Genomic DNA, 23,946 nt, shown 5'->3' on the forward strand with positions numbered 1-23,946 from the left:
TATAATTATATATTATAATTATCCATTAATAAGCATAATAAGCATATTATAATTAGCAATACTTGCCCAATTATATTAGCTCCTAACAACTGTCTTAATTTCATCTTCAGTAGTAATGAATTTACCTCTTTCATCTTTTGGTTTTATTCTTTTCTTTTTTAAATAAAATTAACCAAATGGTTTATCTATTTTATTAGTTTTTTTTATAAAACTAGCTTTTAGTTTTATAAGTTCAATGGTTTGTTACTTTCAATTTTATGAATCTCTTTTGATTTTTTCAGGATTTCCAATTTGGTGTTTAATTGGAGATTTTTAATTTGTTGTTCTTCTAGCTTTTTTTTAGTTGCATGCCCAATTCATTGATCTTCTTATTCTTTATTTTATTGATGTAAGCAATTAGAGATATAAATTTTCCCCTAAGTACCTCTTTGACTACATCTCATAAATTTTGGTATGTTGTCTTCTTGTGATTTTCTTTAATGAAATTATTGTTTCTATGATTTGCTCTTTGACCCACTTGGTTTTTAGGAGAGTATCTAATTTCCAATTAATTTTTAAGCTCTTTCCATTGTCCATTATTGAATTTAATTTTTATTGTATTATGATCTGAAAAAGATTTACTATTTCTGCTTTTCTGCATTCAGTTGTGAGGCTTGTAATGTCCTAATACAGATCTATTTTTTTGTGTAGGTGCTATAAGCTACTGAAAATATTCCTTTCTATTCCCAATCAATTTTCTCCAGAGATCTATCATAACTAACTTTTCTAGAATTTTATTTTCTTAACTTCTTTCTAGCTTATTTTTTTTTGTTAGATTTAACTAGTTCTGAAAGGGAAAAGGTGAGGTGTCCCACTGGTATAGTTTTATTTCTTATTGTCTCCTGTAACTCAACTTCTCCTTCAAAAATTTAGATGCTTATACCATTTGGAGCATATATTTTTAGTATTGCTATGACTTAATTGTCTGTGGTACCTCTCAGCAAGATATAGTTTCCATCTTTTTCTCTTTTTTTTTTGCTTTTGCTTTGTCTGAGATCATGATTGCTATCCTCACTTTCTTTGCTTCAGCTGAAGCATAATAGATTCTGCTCTAGCCCCTTACCTTCACCTATGTATGTATCTCTTTTCTTCAAATATGCTTCTTCTAAACAACAAATTGTAAAATTGCTATCTGCTTCTATGGGTGAGTTCATCCCATTCACATTTATAGCTATGATAACTTTATTTTCCTACAAGCTATTTATTCCCTCTGGCTCTTATACTCTCCCTTTCTGTGCTCATAAGTATTTTACTTCTGATCACTACTTTCCCCAATATACCTTCCTTATCAGTCACCTCCATTTTCTATTATCCCTGTCCCTTTTTTTACTTCCTTATGGAAGTAAAATATAGATTTCTTTATCCAACTGATATATATATATCATTCCTGCTTTGATCCAATTTTGATGAGAATAAGGTTTTAAGCTTTGCCCACCCTTCCTCCCTCAGATCTTTCCTTCCATTAAAATAACTTTTTTCCATGCCTCTTTTTGTGGGATAAATTGACCCCATTCAATCTCCCCTCTACTTTTTATTCCAGTGCAATTTTCTTTCTCACCCCTTTATTTTTATATCATCCTGTCAAAGTCACCTTATACTCACATTCTCTAATACATGTATACTCCTTCTAATTCTTATAGTAACAACAATTACAAAAAATACGTTGCCATAGAGAAATATAAGCAGCTTGATTTTATTGAAATTTTTTATGTTTTCTTTTTTCGTTATATTTGCTTTGAAACAAAATTTTTTATTCAGCTCTGGTCTTTGAATTAGAAATGCTCGCAAGTTCTCAGTTTCATTAAATGCTCACGTTTCTCCCCTGAAAAATTATGTTCAATTTTTTTTTGTGAGGTGGATTTGTGGTTTTAATCCTAACTCCTTTACCTTCCAGTATATTATATTCCAAGCCCTCCAATTCTTTAATGTGGAAGCCATCAAATCCTGATTATAGCTCAATGATATCTGATTTGTTTCTTTTTGGCTATTTGCAATACTTTATCCTTGACCTGAGTGTTTTAGAATTTGACTATGATGTTCCTGGGAGTTTTCATTTTGGGATCTCTTTCAGGCAGTGATCTGTGGAGTCTTTCAATTTCTATTTTGTCCTCTGGTTCTAATATATCAAGGATAGTTCTCTATGATAATTTCTTAAAAGATGTTGTCCAGGCTTTTTTTTCCTTTTTCCAATGAGAAATTTCACATTTTCTTCTATTTATTTTGTTTAATTAGACCTTGATGTCATTATTGATTTTATATCTTGAGAGTCATTAGTTTTAACTTGTTCAATTCTAATTTTTGAAGATTTTCTTCAGTGAGCTTTTGTACTTTTCCATTTGACTATTTTTTTGTTTTAGATTTTTCAAGGCAATAGGGTTAAGTGGCTTGCCCAAGGCCACATGGCTAGGTAATTATTAAGTGTCTGGGGTCAGATTTGAACCCCGATACTCCTGACTCCAAGGCCAGTGCTCTATCCACTGTGCCACCTAGCCACCCCTGATTAATTCTATTTTTTAGAGAATTATCTTCCTTGGTAAATTTTTGTTTATCTTTTCCCAAGCTTTTGACTCCTTTCATGATTTCCCTAATTTTTTCTTCTATTTTTTTAAATTCTTCATAAGTTCTTCCAGAAATTCTTTTTTGGGCCTGAAACCACGTTGTATTTTTTGAATTTTCACATATAGCCTTTTTGACACTATTGTTTTCTTCTGAGTTTATACCTTGATCCTCACTGTCCTCATATGTAACTTTCTACAGTGGAGCTATTTTTTTTTTATCATTTTTTTCTATCTTTTTATGTGACTTGGTGTTTTTATGTGAGACTTGGGCTCTGGTCCTACACTATCTTAAGCTTTTGTTGGGACTCTGGTTCTAACTGCTGGCTTCTACTGAGCTTCAGGGCTTAGCTACTTCCTTTCTCTAAAGTGTAGGCTTCTCTTCTGGCTTGTCTTAGGTGGGTAGGGCCTCCCTGTTGGGTTCCCCTGGGTATGGAGTTTAGCTGCTGGCCTGCTCCAGAGGGTTGGGTCCTTGATACTGGTTTGGAATGGTAACAGAGTTTTCTGGTGGCAGGCCCTGGAAGGGGAAATCTTGTTTCTGGCCTGCCCCAGAGGTAGGGCCCAGCTGCTGCGTTTCCATGGAAACAGGATCTCTTGGTTGGTACGCCCCAGGGTTGGGGCTTCACTACTGGTCAGTAATGGGACCAAGGCCTCTCTGGTGGCTTATGCTAGATGTGTGTGTGTCGGGGGGAACCTTGTTGACTGGAGTGAGTAGGATGGGTGAGTGGAGTGGGGTAGAGCTAACATATTGCTTACTAGCATAGTAGGCTTCTAATTTGCAGGAGGGCAGGGTCTTACTAGTGAATTGCCCACAATTAGACCCCTGATACAAATCCCCTGATGTGAGGTTGCTGATGCTCTAGTCCTCACTCCCCCTCCCACTTCAGTGACACATACCTTTCCTACCATGCTGGTGAGTTGCTTCCCTGTTCTTAGATCAGTTCTGAGGCAGTTTTTCCTAGTTGTTTGGAGGCAAATTTAGAAGGATTTCAGAGGATTCCTTCCTTCCTCTACCATCTTGGCAACAGAAGTCCAACCAATTTCTTCTTGGTCAAAATCAGGTATAAAATAGTTCCCTTTGTTTTCTCCATCTTTTGAACAAGGAAATTAGTATTAAGTTTATTCAAGAATTTATTAGCTGCTCTGATTTGAAGAGAGAAAGATTTATATGAACAGATAGTTTTCATCCTCACTTATAAAGTCTTTTTAATCAGATTTGCAAAACTCCAGGCAAGAATATTTTTACCAGCCCTCACTAGGTGCCCTCCATCTCTGGCCAGGAGCCTACTGTTTCTGTACTTTAAGACATGGTCCAGAAATCCAAATCCTGTTCTCACATACTATCTTCTTACTCAGCTGTTCACTTTGCAAATCTGCTTGCCTTTCCAAAATCCCTCCCCCTTCAATTGGCAGCAGTGATAAAAACACCACCTGTGCCCCAAAGGTTTCCAATTTTTTGCCCAGAACTTTATAATTCCTAGCAAAGCTTACAAGTTCCTTATGGAGGTATCATCTGTCCTCTTCTGAATCACCAGAAATAGGTAGTGATTGTCAGGTTTAAAACTTCTCAGTTATATGAATATGAAAATGAGCCATGTTGAAGAAAAGTATCCTGCCTGTTCCCTGCTTATATTTCCTTTAGGGATGCCTTCAATGTATACAAAGACCAAACTCAGATTTTATAGAGCTGAAAAAAATAAATTTGTGGCTCAGTAGTTGTAGATATTTTTAATTGCTTTTCTGGGAGTAATAATATTGCTTGTGATTTTTTTCCCCATTATTTCAGGATCTTCTCTTCTTTGGAATAGCTTGAAAATTGATCTGAGTACTTTAAAAATTGTGTAATCAGTAGGATGAATTTCTTCTGCCTTTGTTTAGTAAAGTTTGATTGTTCTTTCTAACTTTATCTTTGTAAGTACATTCTTGTTTCCTCTTTCTTATACTGAGTATAGTAAGATGGTAAAGTCAAATGTGCAACTGTGGTGATTCAGTTATTATCAATTAGATTAGATTGAGTCTTTGCTTGTTTTAGAAATGCTGGCAGATGCTCCACTTCTCATCTCTTTTCTGTCTTTTTAGCTTCATTTATTACTGTTTGTGGGATGATCTGGTTTAGCTGGGTCTCATTCCAAGCTCACTGGAAGCTCATTTTTCCTTCAAATACATTTCACTGTCCTGTGAGGTATCAGATTTATCATAACATTTTTGTAATATTTTACAGATGAGTTTGTACTGTAAACCAATTTGTCAAACTCAAATAGAAATACATAAAAATCTTTGTGGGCTGTATACTGATTTCATTAGCCATATATTAATATTACATGAGCTTTTTCTTATTTTTGTTCTGATATTTCCCAATTATATTTTAATCTGTTTTGGGCTACACTTAGGAGTATTATGGGTCTCATGTGGCTAGAAGGCTGCCTCTGGATACCTCTACTTTAAACTAATATTGGCTTTGGTGGACCTATATTTCTGTGCTTTAACAAGATGATCAGGTGTAAGGCTCAAATGGTTTCTATGTTTTTTCATGTTCCACTGACAACCATCTTATGTTCATTAAACTCTGTAAAATTTTAATACTGGTCAAAATCTTTAGTCATCCTCTTCTATATAGCTTTGTAAATGATCTGATATTATAAATTTTTTTTGTCTGTTGAGGAGAGCAAGTGCTTGCTACCAAGGTGTTCTAAGTATTTTTGATTTCCTCTGTGTGGTGATTGTTTTGCAGAGTTAAATTTTTCTCAGAAATAGGGCTAATAATTGCCTAAGAAACAATGATAATTAGTTTTGTCTCCAACAGCTAATTAAAGAGGGTAGGTTGTAGGTGCTCTAATTATGTACACTTATCTCATCTTTATCATTTCTTTTCAATTACTATTAATTTTGTTCTATATGGCTGATGAGTTGATTTTTTAAAATTTTATTTATTTAAGACAATGGGGTTAAGTGACTTGCCCAAGGTCACACAGCTAGGCAATTATTAAGTGTCTGAAGTCAAATTTGAACTCGGGTCCTCCTGACTCCAGGACCGGTGCTCTATTCACTGTGCCACCTAGCCACCCTGATGAGTTCATTATAATTTTTTAAGATGACTTCTACTTTGGTCATCAGATGTTTCTGGTTATTAAGAGTCATATATTGATTTTTATATGATGGTATTTGGCCCTGAACATAGTTGGAGCTTAAAACTATATGATGGGGGCACAGTGGATAGAGCACCAGCCCTGCAGTCAGGAGGACCCGAGTTCAAATGCAGCCTCAGACACTTAATAACTACTTAACTGTATGGCCTTAGGCAAGCCACTTAACCCCATTTGCCTTGCAAAAAAAAAAACCTCTTAAAAAACCACTATGATGAACTGAACTGAGTTAAATAATGCAGATAGGAGTCTTCTGAATCATCTGTAAACTTTTGGCTTCTTTCATTTCTTGATTCCTAAATATATATCCCAACATAATTTTTGCCATTCTTTATGGGCACTAACCTTTCCTCCTGTTCACAAAGCAAGTTGATGGAAGAATTAGAACCTGAATAAGAGAATTCCCTGTCTCCCTACTTGCTACTTTAGATTATGTCCTGCAATATGAACTTATATCTCTATTTCATATGGACAGTCCTTCAAGGACCTCCATTCTGAAGATAGGAGTCCTTAAAAAGGAAATTAGAGACTCATCATACCTGACAATTGGGTATAATTAGGTCTGTTGTCTACTTAGCTTCCAGGATTACCAAGAGAACAAACATGTCGCTGTTATAAAAGAATTTCAAGTTTCTCAAGATAAAGGTGTTAAGCTAATACCAAGAATTAGGATCATTAACCAGAACTCTTAATAGTCAGTCTTAAGTTACCTCACTCAGTTGGGCTTGAGCAGCACGATATTCTTGAACCAAATGCTCAAGCTGATTGTTGATGTATTTTTCTCGGCTGCTGATCTTTTCCAGGGTCCTACTGATCTCGCTATGGAGTTTGTCCAAAAATCCCTGGAAATTTTGTAACAAAAAGACTTCACAAAAATTTTTTACATATATCTAACTGAAACATGTTTATCATTCCATAATCCTAATCATCACTACTGAACTGCTCTAAAGACATTTATGAAAAAAATTTCTGAAATTTTTGGTATGAAAAGTTTAATAAAGATGTTTTAGGCACATTTAGCAAACTGAAAAAGCAGCTATGTTTATATATAAGTCAATGCATCAATATCTTCATGTAAGCCTGAAATGTGTAGGTGTAGTATTAACCTTGTACAGATTTCCAATGGAAATATATGTGCAAAGTGGGGATTAAAATTATTTCCCTCAGGGGAGGAGGTGATTTTCCATCCCCAGAGCTTCTACTGTTCTAATATTTATCATGTTCTCCTTTCCTGGACAACAGTGTCATTCCAATAACAACATAAAGCTAACATTTCTTACATACCATTCATCTAGATGAGTTTCTCTCAGGATGGAAATATATATCTTCTGTTTCATGTATATCACATCACAACGAAGAGTTTTATAGGAGAGGAAATATTTTCAGATTGATTGTTAATGTACTTACTTTTGTCTCTTTTAAAGCAGATTCAATTTCACTTTTGTGTTGATGCATTTGATCAACATGGATTCTCCAATCCTAGAAATAAAAAGAAATGAAAGCAAGTTTAGCAATAGCATATTTAAAAAAGTTTTTTTATAAAATAGAAATATACTGAATCTCCCTCCCTCTTTTTGTTGTATGCCCTGTATGTTAATTACTGTACTTAGAATATTTCATCCCAGAAATAGTCCTATTTCTGATGATGAAGTGCCTAAATATAGTTTACAATCAGATTATAAAGCAATATGTGTAAAGCATTTTAGGATAAAAAGTTCTAAATAAATGTAAATTATTTTATGTGTTCACAGAATGATGTCTGACAATTTGAATATAAATTACTATTGCACTGCTGGTGGTTAATATTTATGACTATCCATCAACATAAAAAGTATTATGCAAGAAATAATTATTTAAGTAACTGGAATGGTGCTGCCAGGAGCATCCTTGGACCAAATATCATATATCAAAAGATTTTTTTATGTGTCTACTGGGAGTAATAATAAATCCTTGCTTATAATAAAATACTTGAATCAGTTTTTTCTTATGAAGCTCCTGAAGATTGCTATGATGCTTCTTTTCTAAATTTGACAAAATTTATTGAGTTTTATGTGTGAGATGTATGTATGAGGTTAGCTAGGTGATACAGGGCATAGAGGCAGTAAGACTCATTTTTCTGAGTTCAAATCTGACCTTAGACACATGTTGCATGACTGTGGGCAAGTCTTTTAACCCTGATTGTCCTCAGTTCCTCATCTATAAAATGAGATATCAAAACATTCAAATATCTTTACCAAGAAAATTCTAAATTGGTTCATGAAGATTCAGACATGATTTAAAACAACTGAACAATAAATACATGAGATACAATAAATCATGGATGTTATTTCTTCTAGATTTCTAGACCTTCCTTAAATCTGTTTGGCTAATTGATAGGATTAGGATGCTTGTTGAAATCTAAATATTTTAATTATACTAATCTAATATCTTAAAAAAAATCAGAGGTTTTGAACTGAAAAGGAACTGAGATATCTAGTATGACCTATTCATTTTTTTTTTGGCAAGGCAATGGGGGTTAAGTGACTTGCACAAGGTCATACAGCTGGGTAATAAGTGTCTGAGGCCAAATTTGAACTCGCATTCTCCTGACTCCGTGCCACCTAGCTGTACCCCTTATTCATTTTAAAGATCAGGAAACTGAGACCAGAGAAGCAGAGGACTAACCCAGGTCCATATAGGTAGTGAGTAGCAAAGCTGGGTTTTGAAATAGGTCCCTTAATTCCAAAACCAATAACAATTTCAAATGTTTTATTTTTTTCAAGGCTTTTGTTATTTTGTTTTTTATTTCAAATTTATTTTGCTATTTAAAAATTCCTTATAGTTTTTACAAAAGGAATTTTAGAAATATCCTCTCATCATGTACCTATTTTAAAAAAGTTAAGTTTCAACTATATAGATTATTGAGTTTTATAATGTAGTACGTAGTGAAAAATGATCAAGACCTACAAGCTTAGTCTGAGAGGGAAAATAAGATGTGTGTGTGTGTGTGTGTGTGTGTGTGTGTGTGTGTATATATATGAAATGTATGAAAAAGCAAAAGAAAGCAGAATGAGGCAAGGACCAAAAGAGATACGTAAAATACCAAAGGAATTCAGACAAGGGTCAGATTAATTCCAGCTGAAAAGATGAAGGAAGGCTTTGAATTGGAGATGGCATCTGAGTTAGTATTTAAAGGATGGGAAAGATTTCAATGGTCACAGAGCACTGAAAGTATAACAAATAAATTTAGCCAAAAAAAAGCGCAAAAAATAGAAAGGAAATTTAACAAATATTACAGTTTGGCTAAAATGTAAGGAGTATGATAGACTGGTAAAACAGATTGGGAATGGATTTGGAGGGCCTGGAGACTAGGGAGTAAGGTATTACAATAGTCCAGATTTTGATAATAGAAGTCTATACCTATTTTTAAAAATTTCATTGCCTTTCATATGCAAAGGAATCAGATGAGCTGAGGCAGAGAAAACAAAAATGAATAAGGGACTTTCAGTCTTAAAGGGGAAAGAAAATTTGTACCCACAAATAGAATACCAAAAAATGGTAAAGGGGAGAGAAATGAGTGAGCAAATGAGAAAAAAAAATTGTTTTATTAACTTTGGTTAAACGCATTTGGAGGAAATGAGGCAGGCATCAAAGATAAAGCCCAGGAGTGACCTAGGAAACCTGGGTAACTAGTAGTGGAGTAGAATCACTAACTCAATTAAGGAAGTAAGAAGGAAATAAGTATGTTGAAGTAATCTACAGAGAGTACATATAAAGGAATTCTCCAGAACATAATTCATATTTTTTACTTATATAACCTATTTCCTGACACTCTCAAATATCACTTTACTATTATAAAAACAACAAAAAATGTCTTTTGAAAAAACTTCTCATTTTTTCTTTCAGTTTTGTAACAGTACCTCTGGGTAGGGTTAGTGCAATAATTAGGGTGGATGACAGGCAGTTTTCCCTTGGGTTTTCCTGTCTCCCTTCTGTGGTCCTGACCTCCTTAGCATTAGTCTCTCCATAGGTGTCCTAGGTGCTCTATCTTTTCCCCAGAGTGATGTTGCTCCTGGTTGTCTTCTCTTCCCCTACCAGGGTTTGTGGCCCTTGTTATAATTGCAAAAGTCACTAATCACAGCTTTGCCTTTGGAGGCCACCAGGGGCTACCTGGAAACTTTTTTAAGTATGTCAACTGGCAGCATTCACTTTGTCCCAAATTGAAAGAGTAGCCAGGAATTTTGCATTGACAGATTGTGGAGCAAAGAACACATTGGTACTTATATTCTCCATTCATTTCTTTTTCTACTTAATCTCTGTCCTTCCTTTACCTATACTGGCCTAGCTTTAGAGCCTTCAATTAAAAAAAAAATGACTTGTAGTGAACTATGACAATTATGACTGAGAAGATTTGATCCAGAAATAAGGCCTCACCAATCCTGCCAAGAAACAAAAGTGCAGTGAGCAGCTGACTTAACCTTATATTTTCTTTCTCTGTAACAAAGGTACAAATTCTAAATATAAATATACTAGCTTTAAGTGATTTTGCAGATCTCCTTTTTTGTCCTGTCTCTGCCTCTCTGTCAGCTTATTATTTAACAAAATACTCATTCTTAAATGATTTTTTAAAAATTGAAGGCTAGCTAAAAAAATGAAAAAATGTTTAAAAAAATCTAGATTCCAATTAACTTTGTCTTGGCTGTGTGATTCTGGATGCATCACTGTTATTTAAGTAAATGGTAATGTGAATCTCAATGATGAAAGTGACCACAGGGTGGTACTGAACTCTGACATTATGCTTATTTAATTCTATTACCATCATCATTGTGGGATGAAAATACTAGGGGGAAAAGATGAGAAATTATGATTGGAATTGTATGCTTTCCTATATAATTGGATGCTTTTCTATATATATATATTTGACTTCAGCCTAAATCATTCAAAATTTAGTATTTGCCACCATCCTTAAAAATGAAAGTCTGGTGAAGAGTCACATTCACGGATTCTAGGAGTGTACTTTGTTTAAAAAAAATAATCCTTATGGAAGGCTATGAGGAAATTGGAGAAACTTAAGCAGTGGTTGACTGATAAGGCTATAGTAAAAGTAATTATTTGAATTGTGGTATTTCATATTGACTTGAATTCCTAACATCTAAAATATAGAAGATTCTAAAGGGGGAAGAAGAGAGGTATCATAAAATAAATCCAGCTGCCTTTCAGCCCTGAGTTAAGATGCTTTTTACATTTTAAATACAACAAAACTTTATCTAAAAACATAAAAACCAATCTTAGCATTAGAAGAACATTACCATTGTCTATATTATCAAAAAGTTTATGAGAATTTTTGCAGTAAGAATAGGAAAGAAAGTATGGATTTTGGAGGTGTGCCAGTACTTGAAAATAATTTGAATTTGTGATCAGGGTTTTCTGCAATGCCTCTAAGTCATGAGGAATGGAGTTTACAACAATGACAATCTCACTTTTCTATTTTTATCACCAGTAGGCCAAATGTTTGACTGATAGCAAACTTGATATACAAGATAAAATAAGAAACTAAGACTTATATTGCACTATGCTGATTTTGTAGTGATGAGATAAAGGGGGTAACTTGAAAGATAGGGAATGGATCTCAATATGTTACTCATATCTGATGGCTGAATAAACATCCTTGATCCATCTTTTTTGGAGGACTTTATATCCTACCTCTTTACTCTTAAATGAATGGAGGGTGACTAATACTACTGATGATACCTTACTATTTGCATAAGTTTCAAACTTTTTCAAATTATTTTCATATACATGACCAAATATGACTCTCAAAACAACCCTAAAAGATAGATATGCAAGAAAATTAAACCTGAGTTTGGTCCTGGCTTCGTTACTACCTCCTTTTGGTAACCTTAGGCAAGTCACAATTTCTCCCTGGGTTAATCTCATCTTCTGTACAAAAAAATACCTGATATATTTAATCTAAGTGTTATAAGAATCAAATGACAACATCAATATAATGTGTCTATAAATCTTAAAATACAAAATGAGTCAGTTAAGATAACAGCTCACATTTGTAAAGAGTTACAAATATTATTTAAAATTTACAACAACATAGTGAGGATAAATGTCTATAATTCATATCCCTAGTTTAGACAAGAACTGAGTCTCTGAGAGATTAAATGACTTGCATGGATTTACTGAGCTGCTACTAGGTATCTAAAGGAAGATATCACCAAGGGAATTCCTGACTGCAAGTGCAATATTCTGGCTAATGTGCCTTTAAGTTACTATGATTATAATGATTATGATTATGATAATGATTTTATATATATATTACGATTATAATGATTATTCCTCTCCTGTAGTAATAACTAATTAACTACATCAGGACCAAGGTTTTTTCCTTTTTCTACTTCTTCATCTAGCATGGAAAACCTTGGACAAAGACCCAGCCTAAGATCTAATCAAAGACAGAAAAAGAAATTCTAAGTTAAGGAGAATGGGAGGATTCCTGCTCATTGTGATTACTCAAACAAATATGGGGAAAAGTGGATTTTCCCTTTTGTCAGGAGATACCCAAAGAAATGATATGGAAACTGATGTCTCTGTGTAAACAAGTGACATCTACCTCAAGACCTTCACTGGAATATAACCCACCTCTCATTATAATATTCATTAATTGGTTAATTGATAACCTCAGCAATGTCCTCAGAAACACCCACTCTTCCCAAGGGCATATAAATTGTGCCATGAGAAGTCTTTGGCATTTGCAGGTGCCACTGAGCTTTTATTAATATATAATAATAAAAAAATGTTAGCATGGTTAATAAAATGACTACAAAGTTTTAGACTCTCAAACTTTTTATATATCCCATGATCAAGAAAGTAAAGTGCTTTATAATTCTAATCTGTATCATCATTCCTCGATTCCTCGTCGCCTCACTTCCTTAAATGATTTGTCCAAGTTTGCAAAATGAGTGAATGAGCCAGAACTTTTTCTCTTTCCTGTCATTCAATTTCCACGAGAAACAAATTTAAGTACTACCATATCTCAATGCCTCAGTTTTCTTAATTGTAAAATGAGGAACTCAAAATTATACATCAAATTTTAATGTAAATATTGAAAAGCATAATGTAAATACATGGTATTCAAATTACTTGGGACAAGCTATAATTTTTGTGAAGGCTTCATTTTTAACAGTTTCATTCAGCCTCTATTGACATTAGAACTAGAACTTGTGATCTGGTACATACGAAACCAGAATGAGCTGAATTTTTCCTTTTATTTACCTCTCTGTCAGTTGAATGCTAGATTTCATGTCATATACATATCTCATTGTTCTTTTTTTTTATTCTATGGTTTTTAAACAATGGATAGTATTTCAGGGAAACGCACAAGTTGTAGCTCTTAAAGAACACAAAGACAAAAGAGATATTGAAGCAACTAGTCATGGTGATGGAAGTCAAGTGTTAACAAGAATTACTAAAGTTGCTGATATTGGATCAGTTGTGATGAAGTGCAAAGGAAACTGTCATAAATGGAAGGGGGGGGGAATTTCTTTAAGACCTGAAAAAACTACTGATGTGAATCAGCTTAATTAATCCTTAAAAAGTAAAAAAGAGACCTTAAAAGGGGATCTGTCAGTTGGAAAAATTGTTACTGATTCCTTACAGTGAGGATTAGGTTTCTTAGATTTGGAGGAGCAGTGAAAACAGTTTTTAAAAGTTAAGAAGAGGGGCAGCTAGGTGGCACAGTGGATAGAGTACCAGCCCTGGAGTCAGGAGGACCGACCTGAGTTCAAATCTGACCTCAGACAATGAATAATTGCCTAGCTGTGTGACTTTGGGCAAGTCACTTAATCCCTGTTGCCTTAAATTAAAAAAAAAAAGTTAAACATTTGTCAATGGTAACACAATATAAAGATTCTAGTATTGAAGTTTGGGAAAAGGCATATTTTATAATTAAAACTCACTTTTTCATTTAAGGTTATATGAAAACAATTGTAAGACCACCAGGTAAGCCTGTAGGACCTGAGCACTGTCATCAGACTATAAAAAATAGAGTCAAAATTTGTTTGGGGAATTTTTTTTAATGGTGAATGGGTATGGAAATCTTGTTCCCATGGTGTGAATGAGGCATTCTGATAAATATATTGTTAGAGGCAGAAGGAAATTCCCAAATCAAAACAGAATTCTACAATATGACTTGCAACATGCCACAAGTCATTAAAGATTGAGAAATTCATTCAAGAAATGGAAGACAAACATGCTTGAGTGTCCTGGGAACTTTCCTGATTTGAATTCCACTGAAAATAATATGTAAAAACATATGAATTCAGTGCCAGTTCGTATAAAATGATCAGAGAAAAAAAATGAACATATTACATAATTTTTTAAAAATGTAATGTGCTTGTCCCAAGTAATTCACAGGCCAACATAGGATCACAGGTTTAGAGCTAGTAGAAATTTTAGAAGTCATCTAGTATAACATTCTTATTTTACAGATGAGGAAACTGAGGCATTGAATTAAGTGATTTGCCCAATGTCATTCAAATCAAGTATCTGAAGTAGGATTTGAGACCAGTTTTTCCAGTGTCCAAAACATAATACCATGCTACATCAGCACATACACACACACACACACACAAATGTATGTGGTTACTATATCCTTTATATTTGTCAAAGGCATTACAATTGTTTACATGCAAGCTCCCAAGAGGAAAGGACCATATTTCTTTAAGTTTCATTGCATAAAGCCTAGTGTGTAGGTGGATGCTTAATGAATTCTGAAATCTGTCTACTAAATGTTCCATTTCATATATCTGGTATCTTCTACTAGAGAATGAATTAACTGTAAAAAGTCAAATCACTGAAGCTTATTTTTTTGACTGCCAAACGTTTAATTTAAACATTTGTGATAGAAAGCTTTCTGAATTGTATCACCTATTTCCATCTTCTTGAATAATCTTTTTCCTGCTTGTTAAGTTCGTGATTATGAACTTCAATTACTGTCCACAGAAATAATACAATAACTTAAAGGTTTACTGAAGGGTAAAGGGATGTTTATCTTTTCACTAAATGGTCTCACATAGGTGCTTTTTAAGTTCTTTTGAAGCTGTGTTTATATTTCCTTTATTGGTGGACTTTAACACTTACTGCCGTTAACAATATATACTTTTGATTTTGCAAACCAGCTGAGCAAGTTGGTAAGAATGGTATGCATTAAAGAGTTAAACAGGCTTTTAAGTGAGGGCCTGTTTTTTTTTTCTTTACTATGAATCATAGCTCATTTTCATAGCACTTTGGGAGTACAAAAAATTCTGGACACATCGTATTTTATTTTTCACAACCACCCTAGACAAAGTAAATATTGCTCTACCCATTTCATAGGTGAGGAAAATAAAGGTCAGAAAAGTTAACTGACTTGTCTAAGACAGGACTCAGTGGCAGAGACTAAGTCTTGTGACTCCAGTTGGACTCCAATTTTTTCCACTGTTATCATTGTGTAACCTTTTAAGTAAAAAGCATTCTGTGATGTCTATCTTGCTAGGTCAAAACTTTTTATTTCCTTACTGGTCTGTTTCCCATGGCCCTCTCTCTCCTACCCCCTTTCCTCTAAGTAAAATTCTTGGAGGTCATCTTGTTCAACTGTATTTTTTTTTAACTGAGGAAACCAAGGCACAGAGTGGTTAAATGATTTGTCCAGGATCATAAGAAGCAGAACAAAGATCTGAGCTTTAGTTCTGAAGTCAAATCCACTGTTCTTTCAGCTGTACCATTCCTTTGATTCAAGTTATTATATAACCACAAGATGAGAGCATATCTCCGTTTGGCTGGAGTAAATATTTCTGGGACAAGGCTATTATTCTTTTATTTCTAAGATCATTCATTTACTCAATAGGTGCTAATTACATGCTTATTGTGTATATATAAGACATCAACCTTTCCCTACTCCTCAGGCTCCTTTCCAGAGAAAATAATGGCATCTATTTTCTCTTTGTACAAGCAGTCTGTTTCTGTTTCTTTCCTTTAATAAAAGAAGATTTCACATTCATTACTGCCAGGAATTTCTGTTGACATCATTCAATTAAAGATCTATCTCCTATAAATAAATTATTTAAGTAATGAAAAATTATATCAATCACATTATAAGACAAAGATCACATTATAAGACAATGATTAAATGTAACTTTTCTCAATTTTAAAATCTGACCTTTTTTTCTTTTTGCCAATAGTACTAAACATTTGCTGTTCACCCCTGAAACTTGTATGCATGATTTTTCTTTAGATGTTTTCAAAAATTGCAAAAAGCAGCACCTGAGCAAGCCAAACAGGAAGGTTGAAAGAGATATTGAATTAGTTGAAGTATTTCTTTTTTCAAAGGTAGTTCCTGTTTTCTGAATTTTTAAAATTTATATAGAGAGAAGCAAGATAATGGGATAAAGGGTATATACAGAGGAGATATGTGATATCAAAAGTCACTGTCAATGTTGTCTATAATTAATATGAAGCTAGAGACTCCTAGTTGCAAAATAAAAATGCTTTTATACTCAATTTTTGTTTCTAATGTAGGCTGTGAGTTTGCTATCTTTGTTCAATGCCACCTGTTACCAAGGAAGGGACTTTTTTTTTTGATGAAGACATTCTATGCATATATCCTGATTCCCATATCTCTTTCTAGAGTCACACACTTTTCCCCCCCAATGGTTTCGAGAGATAGGGCAATGTTATAAAAAACTAAAAAGCTCTTGTTAGGAAAAATTCATAATAAATATTACACATTGTTTTCAAAGCTGCTCAGTTTTTCTTTACTTCCTTCTAGGTTTTCTTTTATTCTTTGCTGTGCACTTTTTTCTTTTTTTTCCTCTCCCTCCTCCCCCAGGCTACGATTAAGCAAGGATACATATATATATATATATATACATACACATATATATACATATATGTGTGTATATACCCAGACAGCTATAAATACACACACATATATGTATGTATATATATATATATATATGTATACACACACACACACAAACATTTACAATAATTATTTCCTCCTATCTATTTCTTTGAAGGAAGATAGCATATTCCTTCATAAATTCAAGTTTTTCCATGTTTTTCTTCTAAATCAACCAGCTCATCATTTCCTTCACTACAGTATCCTATCTGTTACATCCTATCTGAGAGAATGTTTATGAAAAATTTCCCCACAATTTACTGCATTCCTTTTGTTCATGGCTGCATAGGTTTTATTCATACAAGAAAATTTTAATGTAAAATAATCAAAATTAATCCTTTTTACACTTCAACAATGCTCTTACTTTATATAATTTAAAGTCTGATACCACTGTATCTATTTCTTTTACATCTTTCCCCCCTGGTTTCTTTGAAGTTCCTAACTTTTTGTTCTTCCAAATGTCTTCTGTTATTTTTTTAATTCAGTAAAATAATCTTTTAGTAATTTAACTGGGATGACATTGAATACTAGGTTAGATAAAAAGGTCATTTAAAAATCTTATTTTCATTTACCCATGAACAATAAATATTACTTCAATTATTTAGATCTGAGTTGATCTGTATAAAAAGTTTTATGTTTATGTCCATATATTCCTGTTTTGGCAAGTATATGCTTAGGTATTTTATACCATCTGATCAAATCTGTTCTCAAACACTTGACACTTACTAGCTGTGTGATCTTGGATAAGTAACTTAACCCTGACTGCCTCACATTCAAGGTCATCTCTAATTGTCTTGATTCATATCTTGCCACTGGCCCCAGATGACTCTGGAGGAGAAAGTGAAGCTAGTGACTTAGCACAGCTCTCCCTCAATCAAATCCAGTTCACTTGCTTGTTCTAGCATCATCTCCCTGATGCCATGGCCTTTTTCAAGAATGAAGGACAAACATCATTTTATACCATCCGGGTATTTTAAGTGGTCTAAATTATATTTGCTGACATACAGTGTATATCATTTTTCACTTTTGATTAACTGTTTTAACTTTGTCTGAGATTACTACCCTTCCTTTTTTTTAAAAACATGCCGAGTTCTTCTCCTGCCCTTCGTTTTTATCTTTGCATGTGTTTCTCATTTTTATGTTTCCCCAAAAGCAAGATTATGTTGAATTCAAAAATTTAATCTGATGTTTCCATTATATGGGTAAATTCATCTCATTGACATTCTAAGCTAGTTACTAGTTTTGTATTTTCTTCCTTCCTATTTTTCTTCACTATACTTTTCAACCTATTTATCCTATCTCTTTTCATTACTCTGCTTTTACTTCTTCCTGCTACCTTGCCCTCCTGTTATTTAATCTAGTCCCTCCCTTATCCCCCCCCCCAACTTATCCCCTCATCCTCATTTTTTCCCTGAATTTAGAAGATATTTATACCCTTCTATGTAGATGGAGACATAGATTGACAGATAAGATAGACAGACAGACAAATGGATAGATTTCCCCTTTAACACAATCTCAATGAGAGTAAAGTTTCAGCATTACCCACCCTCCTATTACTGTCTTTGATATCAATTTTTCCTTTTAAGTCTCATCTGTATGAGACAATTACTCCTTTTTATCTCTCCCTATACAGATTTATTTTTAAGAATAACCCCATCATAACTCAGCTCAATCTACATCTCTTTCAAATTACACATATAAAGATGACAATCATAAAGGTATTGCTAATATTTTCATTTTCATATTCATGAAGTAAATAATTTGACTTGAGTCCCTTATAATTGATTGAATGTTTACCCTATACTTCTCCTGGATGTGGAATTTTCCCTTAAGTTCTAAAGGTTTTGTCCAAAAAACCTAAAAGTCTTTGAGTTCATTAACTGTCAACTTTTTTCCATTCAGGATTATACTCAAATTTGCTGGCTAAGATACCATTAGTTATATTCCCTAGCTTTTTGTTCTATAGAACAGACTGTTTCAAGACCTAGGTCCCTTCAGCATTGTAACTGCTGCTAGGTCTTGTAAAATCCCTATAGTAACTCCACGATAATTTTTTCCCCCTTATTTCTTCTCTTTCTTTCTTTCTTTCTTTCTTTCTTTCTTTTTTTGTAAGGGGTTAAGTGATTTGCCTAGGGTCACACAGCTAGTTAAGTGTCAGGGTGGGGAAACTCTCCAGCTATAATGGTCTGGCATTGCCAAGGCAACCATAGGTGAGACTCAAATTCAATATATTTAGGTGCTTTTTCAGGTTGTATTAATTAAATGTTTGATCAAGGTGGCCCTTGGCAGAAAAAAGGTTCCCCCACCCCAGTCTCAGATAAGGTTTGAACTCAGACCACCTAGCTGCCCTTAATATTTTCTTTTTAATCTGGGAGTTTTGAAACTTGACCATGATGTTTCTGTAAGTTTTTCTTCTGGGATCTCATTCATATGGTGAAGGTGGATTTTTTCCTATTTCTACTTTGCCTCCTTGTTTTAGAACTTTTCTTGATAATTTCTTTCAATATTTTATAAAGATTCTTTTTTTGTCATAATTTTCAGGTAGTCTGACAATTTTTATTTCTTTTTCTGTTTTTTATTCTTATGATTTTGTTTTATTTTTTAGTCTCTTATAACTTCACTGGCTCCCCCTTACCCAATTTTAGGTCTCAGAAAATCAAAAGTTTAAGAAAAAAAATTCCTTATTTCCAGATGATTGAATTTCTTTACATAATTTTCTTGGATTGCTCTTTTTTAATCCTTCTAATTTTTCTTTGATCTCTCTTATTTTATTTTTAAAGTCCTTTTTGTATTCTTCCAAAACTTGAAACATCAAAATCAGAGTAAATATTCTGGAAGGAATTATTGGGTTATCTTTAAACACAGAGTATCCTGGATATTCAGAGAGGTTGTAACAAAAACAACTGAAAATGTTTTCCAGTTATTCAAGGCTGGCTGGATTTTTCTCCACCCCTTCAATGTGTATTTTTACATGTATAACCTTAATTATAGGATTCCTTCCCACTATCCTGAAATGCTTCTATGGAACAGACTCTACAAAGGAAAAGGTTTGACCTTGATGAAGCAACTTTAACTCCACTATTGAAGTTTCATTCAAAAACTCCTTGTTTTGTTTAGTTTTGTTTTTATATGTGTCAAGAAAAGCTTCCTGCAAAAGCTATTTTGCAGTCCATCACTAAACGTTTTCCTGTGTTCTCAGACAGCACATGTTTGTCAGTTGACTAATCATCCATGCTGTTCGAAAGTATGTGTCTAGTTAATTTAAGCAGTTTATTTTGATAATGTTCACCTCCTTTTGATTATAGCAGGTGTTTCATGGATAAATTTGCTGAAAATTGTATTTTGTTTAAACAACAGCACCATGTACATTTATGGCCCTACTATATTAAATAACATTTATTGTCTGGAAGCAATAGATACAATTACAAACATTTGTGACAGTAATTGGTGCTATTACTCCTGCATGAAGTCTCACAGAGACCAGCTTACTGCCACCTGTATTTACATTTCTTTGTTGCGGTATAATTCTCAGTCCTGAATTTTTTATTTGGCAGTTTATTTTTCCTCAAATATTGTAGATATTTTTCAACAGAAGGTCTATGCACTTATAAACTTATCAGAGATAAAAATGTTATCTCACCAGTGTCCAAATTATAGGAAGGAATTTCATTTTAATGAATAATGTCCAATCCTATTTAATAAAGGCTAGTTTTACATCCTGGAAGACAACTCATTCTAACTCACACTACACTAAGACAACTCACACTGCTTTGCTGATATTGATACAAGAATACACATAAAAGAAAAGTGGTAAAAAAAAAATAAACTCAGTAAGGTTTTTATTTGCACTTCAATACCTGTATGGTGTTAAATATTTTTTTTGACAAAATTTGGAATGTTTTTTCAAGATGTCACTAATGTTTTGCAATTTTTTTTGTTTCTTACAAATGATTCCTGTCTGCCTATGTTTGGATGAGTGGGACTGAAAAATGAGAGCACTTTTTGTTCAGTTTATGGAGGAGACAAGTAGAAAATGTTTTTTTTTTTTAGATCACTGGAAGGGAATAAGGAAGCTATCCATTCTAACTCCCTCATTTTACAGATGGGAAAGTAAGATCCAGGAAATTTAAGTGACTAGCTCAAATCACAAAGTGTCTGAGTTGACATTTAAGGTCATCTGAGTGCACTAGTACCATGAAGCTTGATAGGCAGAAAGGAATGGTTTAATGCCAAATCTGCCAAACAAAATTGTCATACTCATTGATATAATAGAATTTCAGTGCTAAGAGGAATTTGGAGGTCATTTAATACAAAGAAATTGAGAATTAATGCTAACTGAATTGCCCAAGCTCATATAGCTCAGAGCTAGTTAACAGCAGAGTTGGGGGCTTCAAAATCCCACCAAGAGCTATGGAGTATATCTTGAACGATCACATAAATTATTTAATTATATTTTATATGATGTAATTAACTCAACAGTCCTAGTAAAAGGGAGCTTGTTCTAATTTAAGTTGGGTCAATATTTCACTATGTGAAACTTTCCAGGTCTCAGGGGCATGTTCAAAGGATAACAATTCACATTCATAAAATAATCTTTAAAAATTTCCAAAACAGGTTACTAAGAACAGTACAGTGAGATAGGTCGATCAATGAACATTTATTAATTATTTATAATATGCCTGACATAGTGCTAAAAGCTGGGGATAAAAAGAATTGCAAAAGACAGTTTCTGTCCTTAAAGTGCTTTAATTGAACCCCATTTGCCTTGCAAAAAAAACTAAAACAAACAAACAAAAAGTGCTTTAATTGAATGAGGGATAAAAAGGTTTGGAAGAATGGTTATAATGAATTGGATAATGAGTGAATTAGTGATGTGTATAAGGACAGCAAATGAGAGCCCAGGTGAGTAGCATACATATGTAGTGGAGCTAGTTAGCAAAGGTTTGTGATTTTTTTCCAGCTTAGTTCAATCATATATGTATAGAAGCTAAGGCAACAGACAGTGAGAATGATACAAGGCTAAGACTTGACAAGGCAAGATTAACAATATAATAAGACGCAAAAAATTCAAGAGAAAAGGATAGTATAGAACTGACCTGGCTTAGCAAAGGATCAAAACGAGGAAGAGAGTAGAATAAAACAAGAATAAGGGTGATGGTCTGGGAAAAGAGGAACTGTGGTCATTGTGTGAATGAAGGAGGCATCAGGGTTTTAAGGCAGAGGAAAAAGGTACAATGACAACAAACTGTTATCAAATAAAGGATTTCACAGTATACAAAATTAGAACTAGAATATGTATAGGCTTTGATAAGATATCAAGGGTATGGCCATCTTTGTATGTCACTGAGTTGAGGTTGACTGGGTCATGTGAAATGAGTAAACAGAAGAATAAATATCCCTATTTTACAGAAAAGGAAATTGAGGGTCAGATGACAAGGGAGGTTAACTTTACCAGGGTCACACAGGTTACAGAACATCAGAAGTGGAATCTAAACCCAGATCCTCTGACTCCAAAGTCAGTATGCTCTTTCCACTCTCCTATTGCCAGCTCCCAAGCAGTTGTGCAGCCAAAGGAAAGTCAATTAACCTGTTAGTGTCCCAGACAACACTAAGACTATAAGTTATATTAAATGCTACACAATAATAATAACCAAGAATTCTGACCCTGGAGAAGAAATGAGAAAATGTACTTCTTACTATGCAGAGGTTAAATAAAACAGTCAAACTTTGTTAAGGTTTTTTCATTGTCCTCTTTTAATACTTTGCTACAAAGTAAAAAAGGGGAGGGGACAAAGAAGGGATATATTCTAAAATGAAAGGTGATATAAAAATAAAGGGCAGCAATAACCTTTTTTTTTAAAGAGAAGAGGGAAGGAGAGTTAACAATTTCTCATCAATAGAGGAAATTTTTATATTGGAAATTCCCTTGATGAATGAGATCACAAGTCCAAACCAAAAAATTATTACTAATAAAAAATATAAACAATATAGTATGTTATTTGTTCAATGCCAAAATTGACTTTCATTTTTATGGGCTTTTATATAAGAAAGCAACTCTGATGGCCTTTCAAGTTTATCAAAATGCTATTCTACTTATAATCTTTTGAAATATATAACCTTTTATGCAGTCATTTTAGGCAGAGCCGTAACATTTTTTACAAGTGAAAGACAGAGAACTAGGGCACTGGAAAGAATGCTGGCTATCTGAACACAGAAGCTAGTTTTGAATCTCAGCTCTGTGGCTTCCTAGTATAACCATAGCCAAGTCACTTTAGCCTGGGGGGGGAGGTCTCAGTTTCTTATTCTGTAGGCCACATCAGTTAATTTCTAGTCATTTTATGAGTCAGAAATCAATGAAGTAAACCATCAGACTACTGACAGTGAAACATGCCTCTTGCCTGTCATCAGAGAAGTGGTAGATTACAGATTCAAGAATGAGGTATTAATTTTCAGATGTGGCCAATGTGCTGAATATACTTTGATGTTCCACTCTGTAGTGAATTGAGGAGTCCCAAGAAAGTGAAAGTGTCTTTAAAAAAAAAGATTATCAACAAAATATTTTCCCCCCAAAAAATTCTAGAGTCAAACTTCAGTTCTTAGTTCTGTCACTGACTAGCTATGCATCCTTAACTGTCAAACAGCTTCCTCAGTTTCACCAATTGCAAAAGAATCTTTACTTGATAAAGTGTGAAAAGTCCTGTACCAAAGAGTCAGAAGACCTGGGTTCACATCTCAGTACTGCCATCACCTCTGTACCTATAGACGTGTTTTTGTGTGTGTGTTGTGTGTGTGTTTTTTTAGGATTTTTGCAAGGCATATGGGGTTAAGTGGCTTGCCCAAGGCCACACAGCTAGGTAATTATTAAGTGACTGAGACCAGATTTGAACCCAGGTACTTCTGACTCCAAGGCCGGTGCTTTATCCACTACGCCACCTAGCCGCCCTGTACCTATAGACATGTGACAAGTTCTCTGTACCTCAATTTCTTCATACATAAATGTAAAATAGGGGTGTGTGTGATTAAATGACTTTTAATCTTGTTTCTAGCTTTAAACTTATGATCCCATTATCTTTAGTGGTAAAACTATATGATCTCTAATGTAACTTTTACAATCTGTGATCAATAAGTGATACTTCACTAAGGATTTTTTTTCCTTTGGGTTTTATTTGGAAACTAATGCAAAACTAAGGGTCAAATGAGATTCTAATTGCCTCATTCTTTAACAATTCATACTTTCTAAAAAATCTTTTGCAAATATTAAGATCAAGATTAAGATCATTTTTTA

At 33.7% G+C, this 23,946-nt stretch overlaps 1 protein-coding gene across 3 annotated transcripts in view; it reads right to left on the reverse strand.

The window, feature by feature from the left end:
* IFT57 (intraflagellar transport 57) overlaps positions 1-23,946 on the reverse strand; it is a 76,713-nt gene that overhangs the window by 9,566 nt on the left and 43,201 nt on the right. For 2 of the 3 annotated variants that reach the window (XM_074214437.1, XM_074214438.1), the window contains exons 7-8: positions 7,145-7,216; positions 6,448-6,579 (exon numbers count right to left, since the gene is read on the reverse strand). In XM_074214437.1, coding sequence (XP_074070538.1) covers positions 6,448-6,579; positions 7,145-7,216 — 204 coding nt within the window. Of the gene's footprint in view, positions 1-3,491; positions 3,686-6,447; positions 6,580-7,144; positions 7,217-23,946 lie in introns of all 3 variants that reach the window. The other variant, XR_012474071.1, reaches the window with a different exon arrangement.

The sequence above is a fragment of the Macrotis lagotis genome, chromosome 1 (assembly GCF_037893015.1).
Source record: "Macrotis lagotis isolate mMagLag1 chromosome 1, bilby.v1.9.chrom.fasta, whole genome shotgun sequence".
Lineage (NCBI taxonomy): Eukaryota > Metazoa > Chordata > Mammalia > Peramelemorphia > Peramelidae > Macrotis > Macrotis lagotis.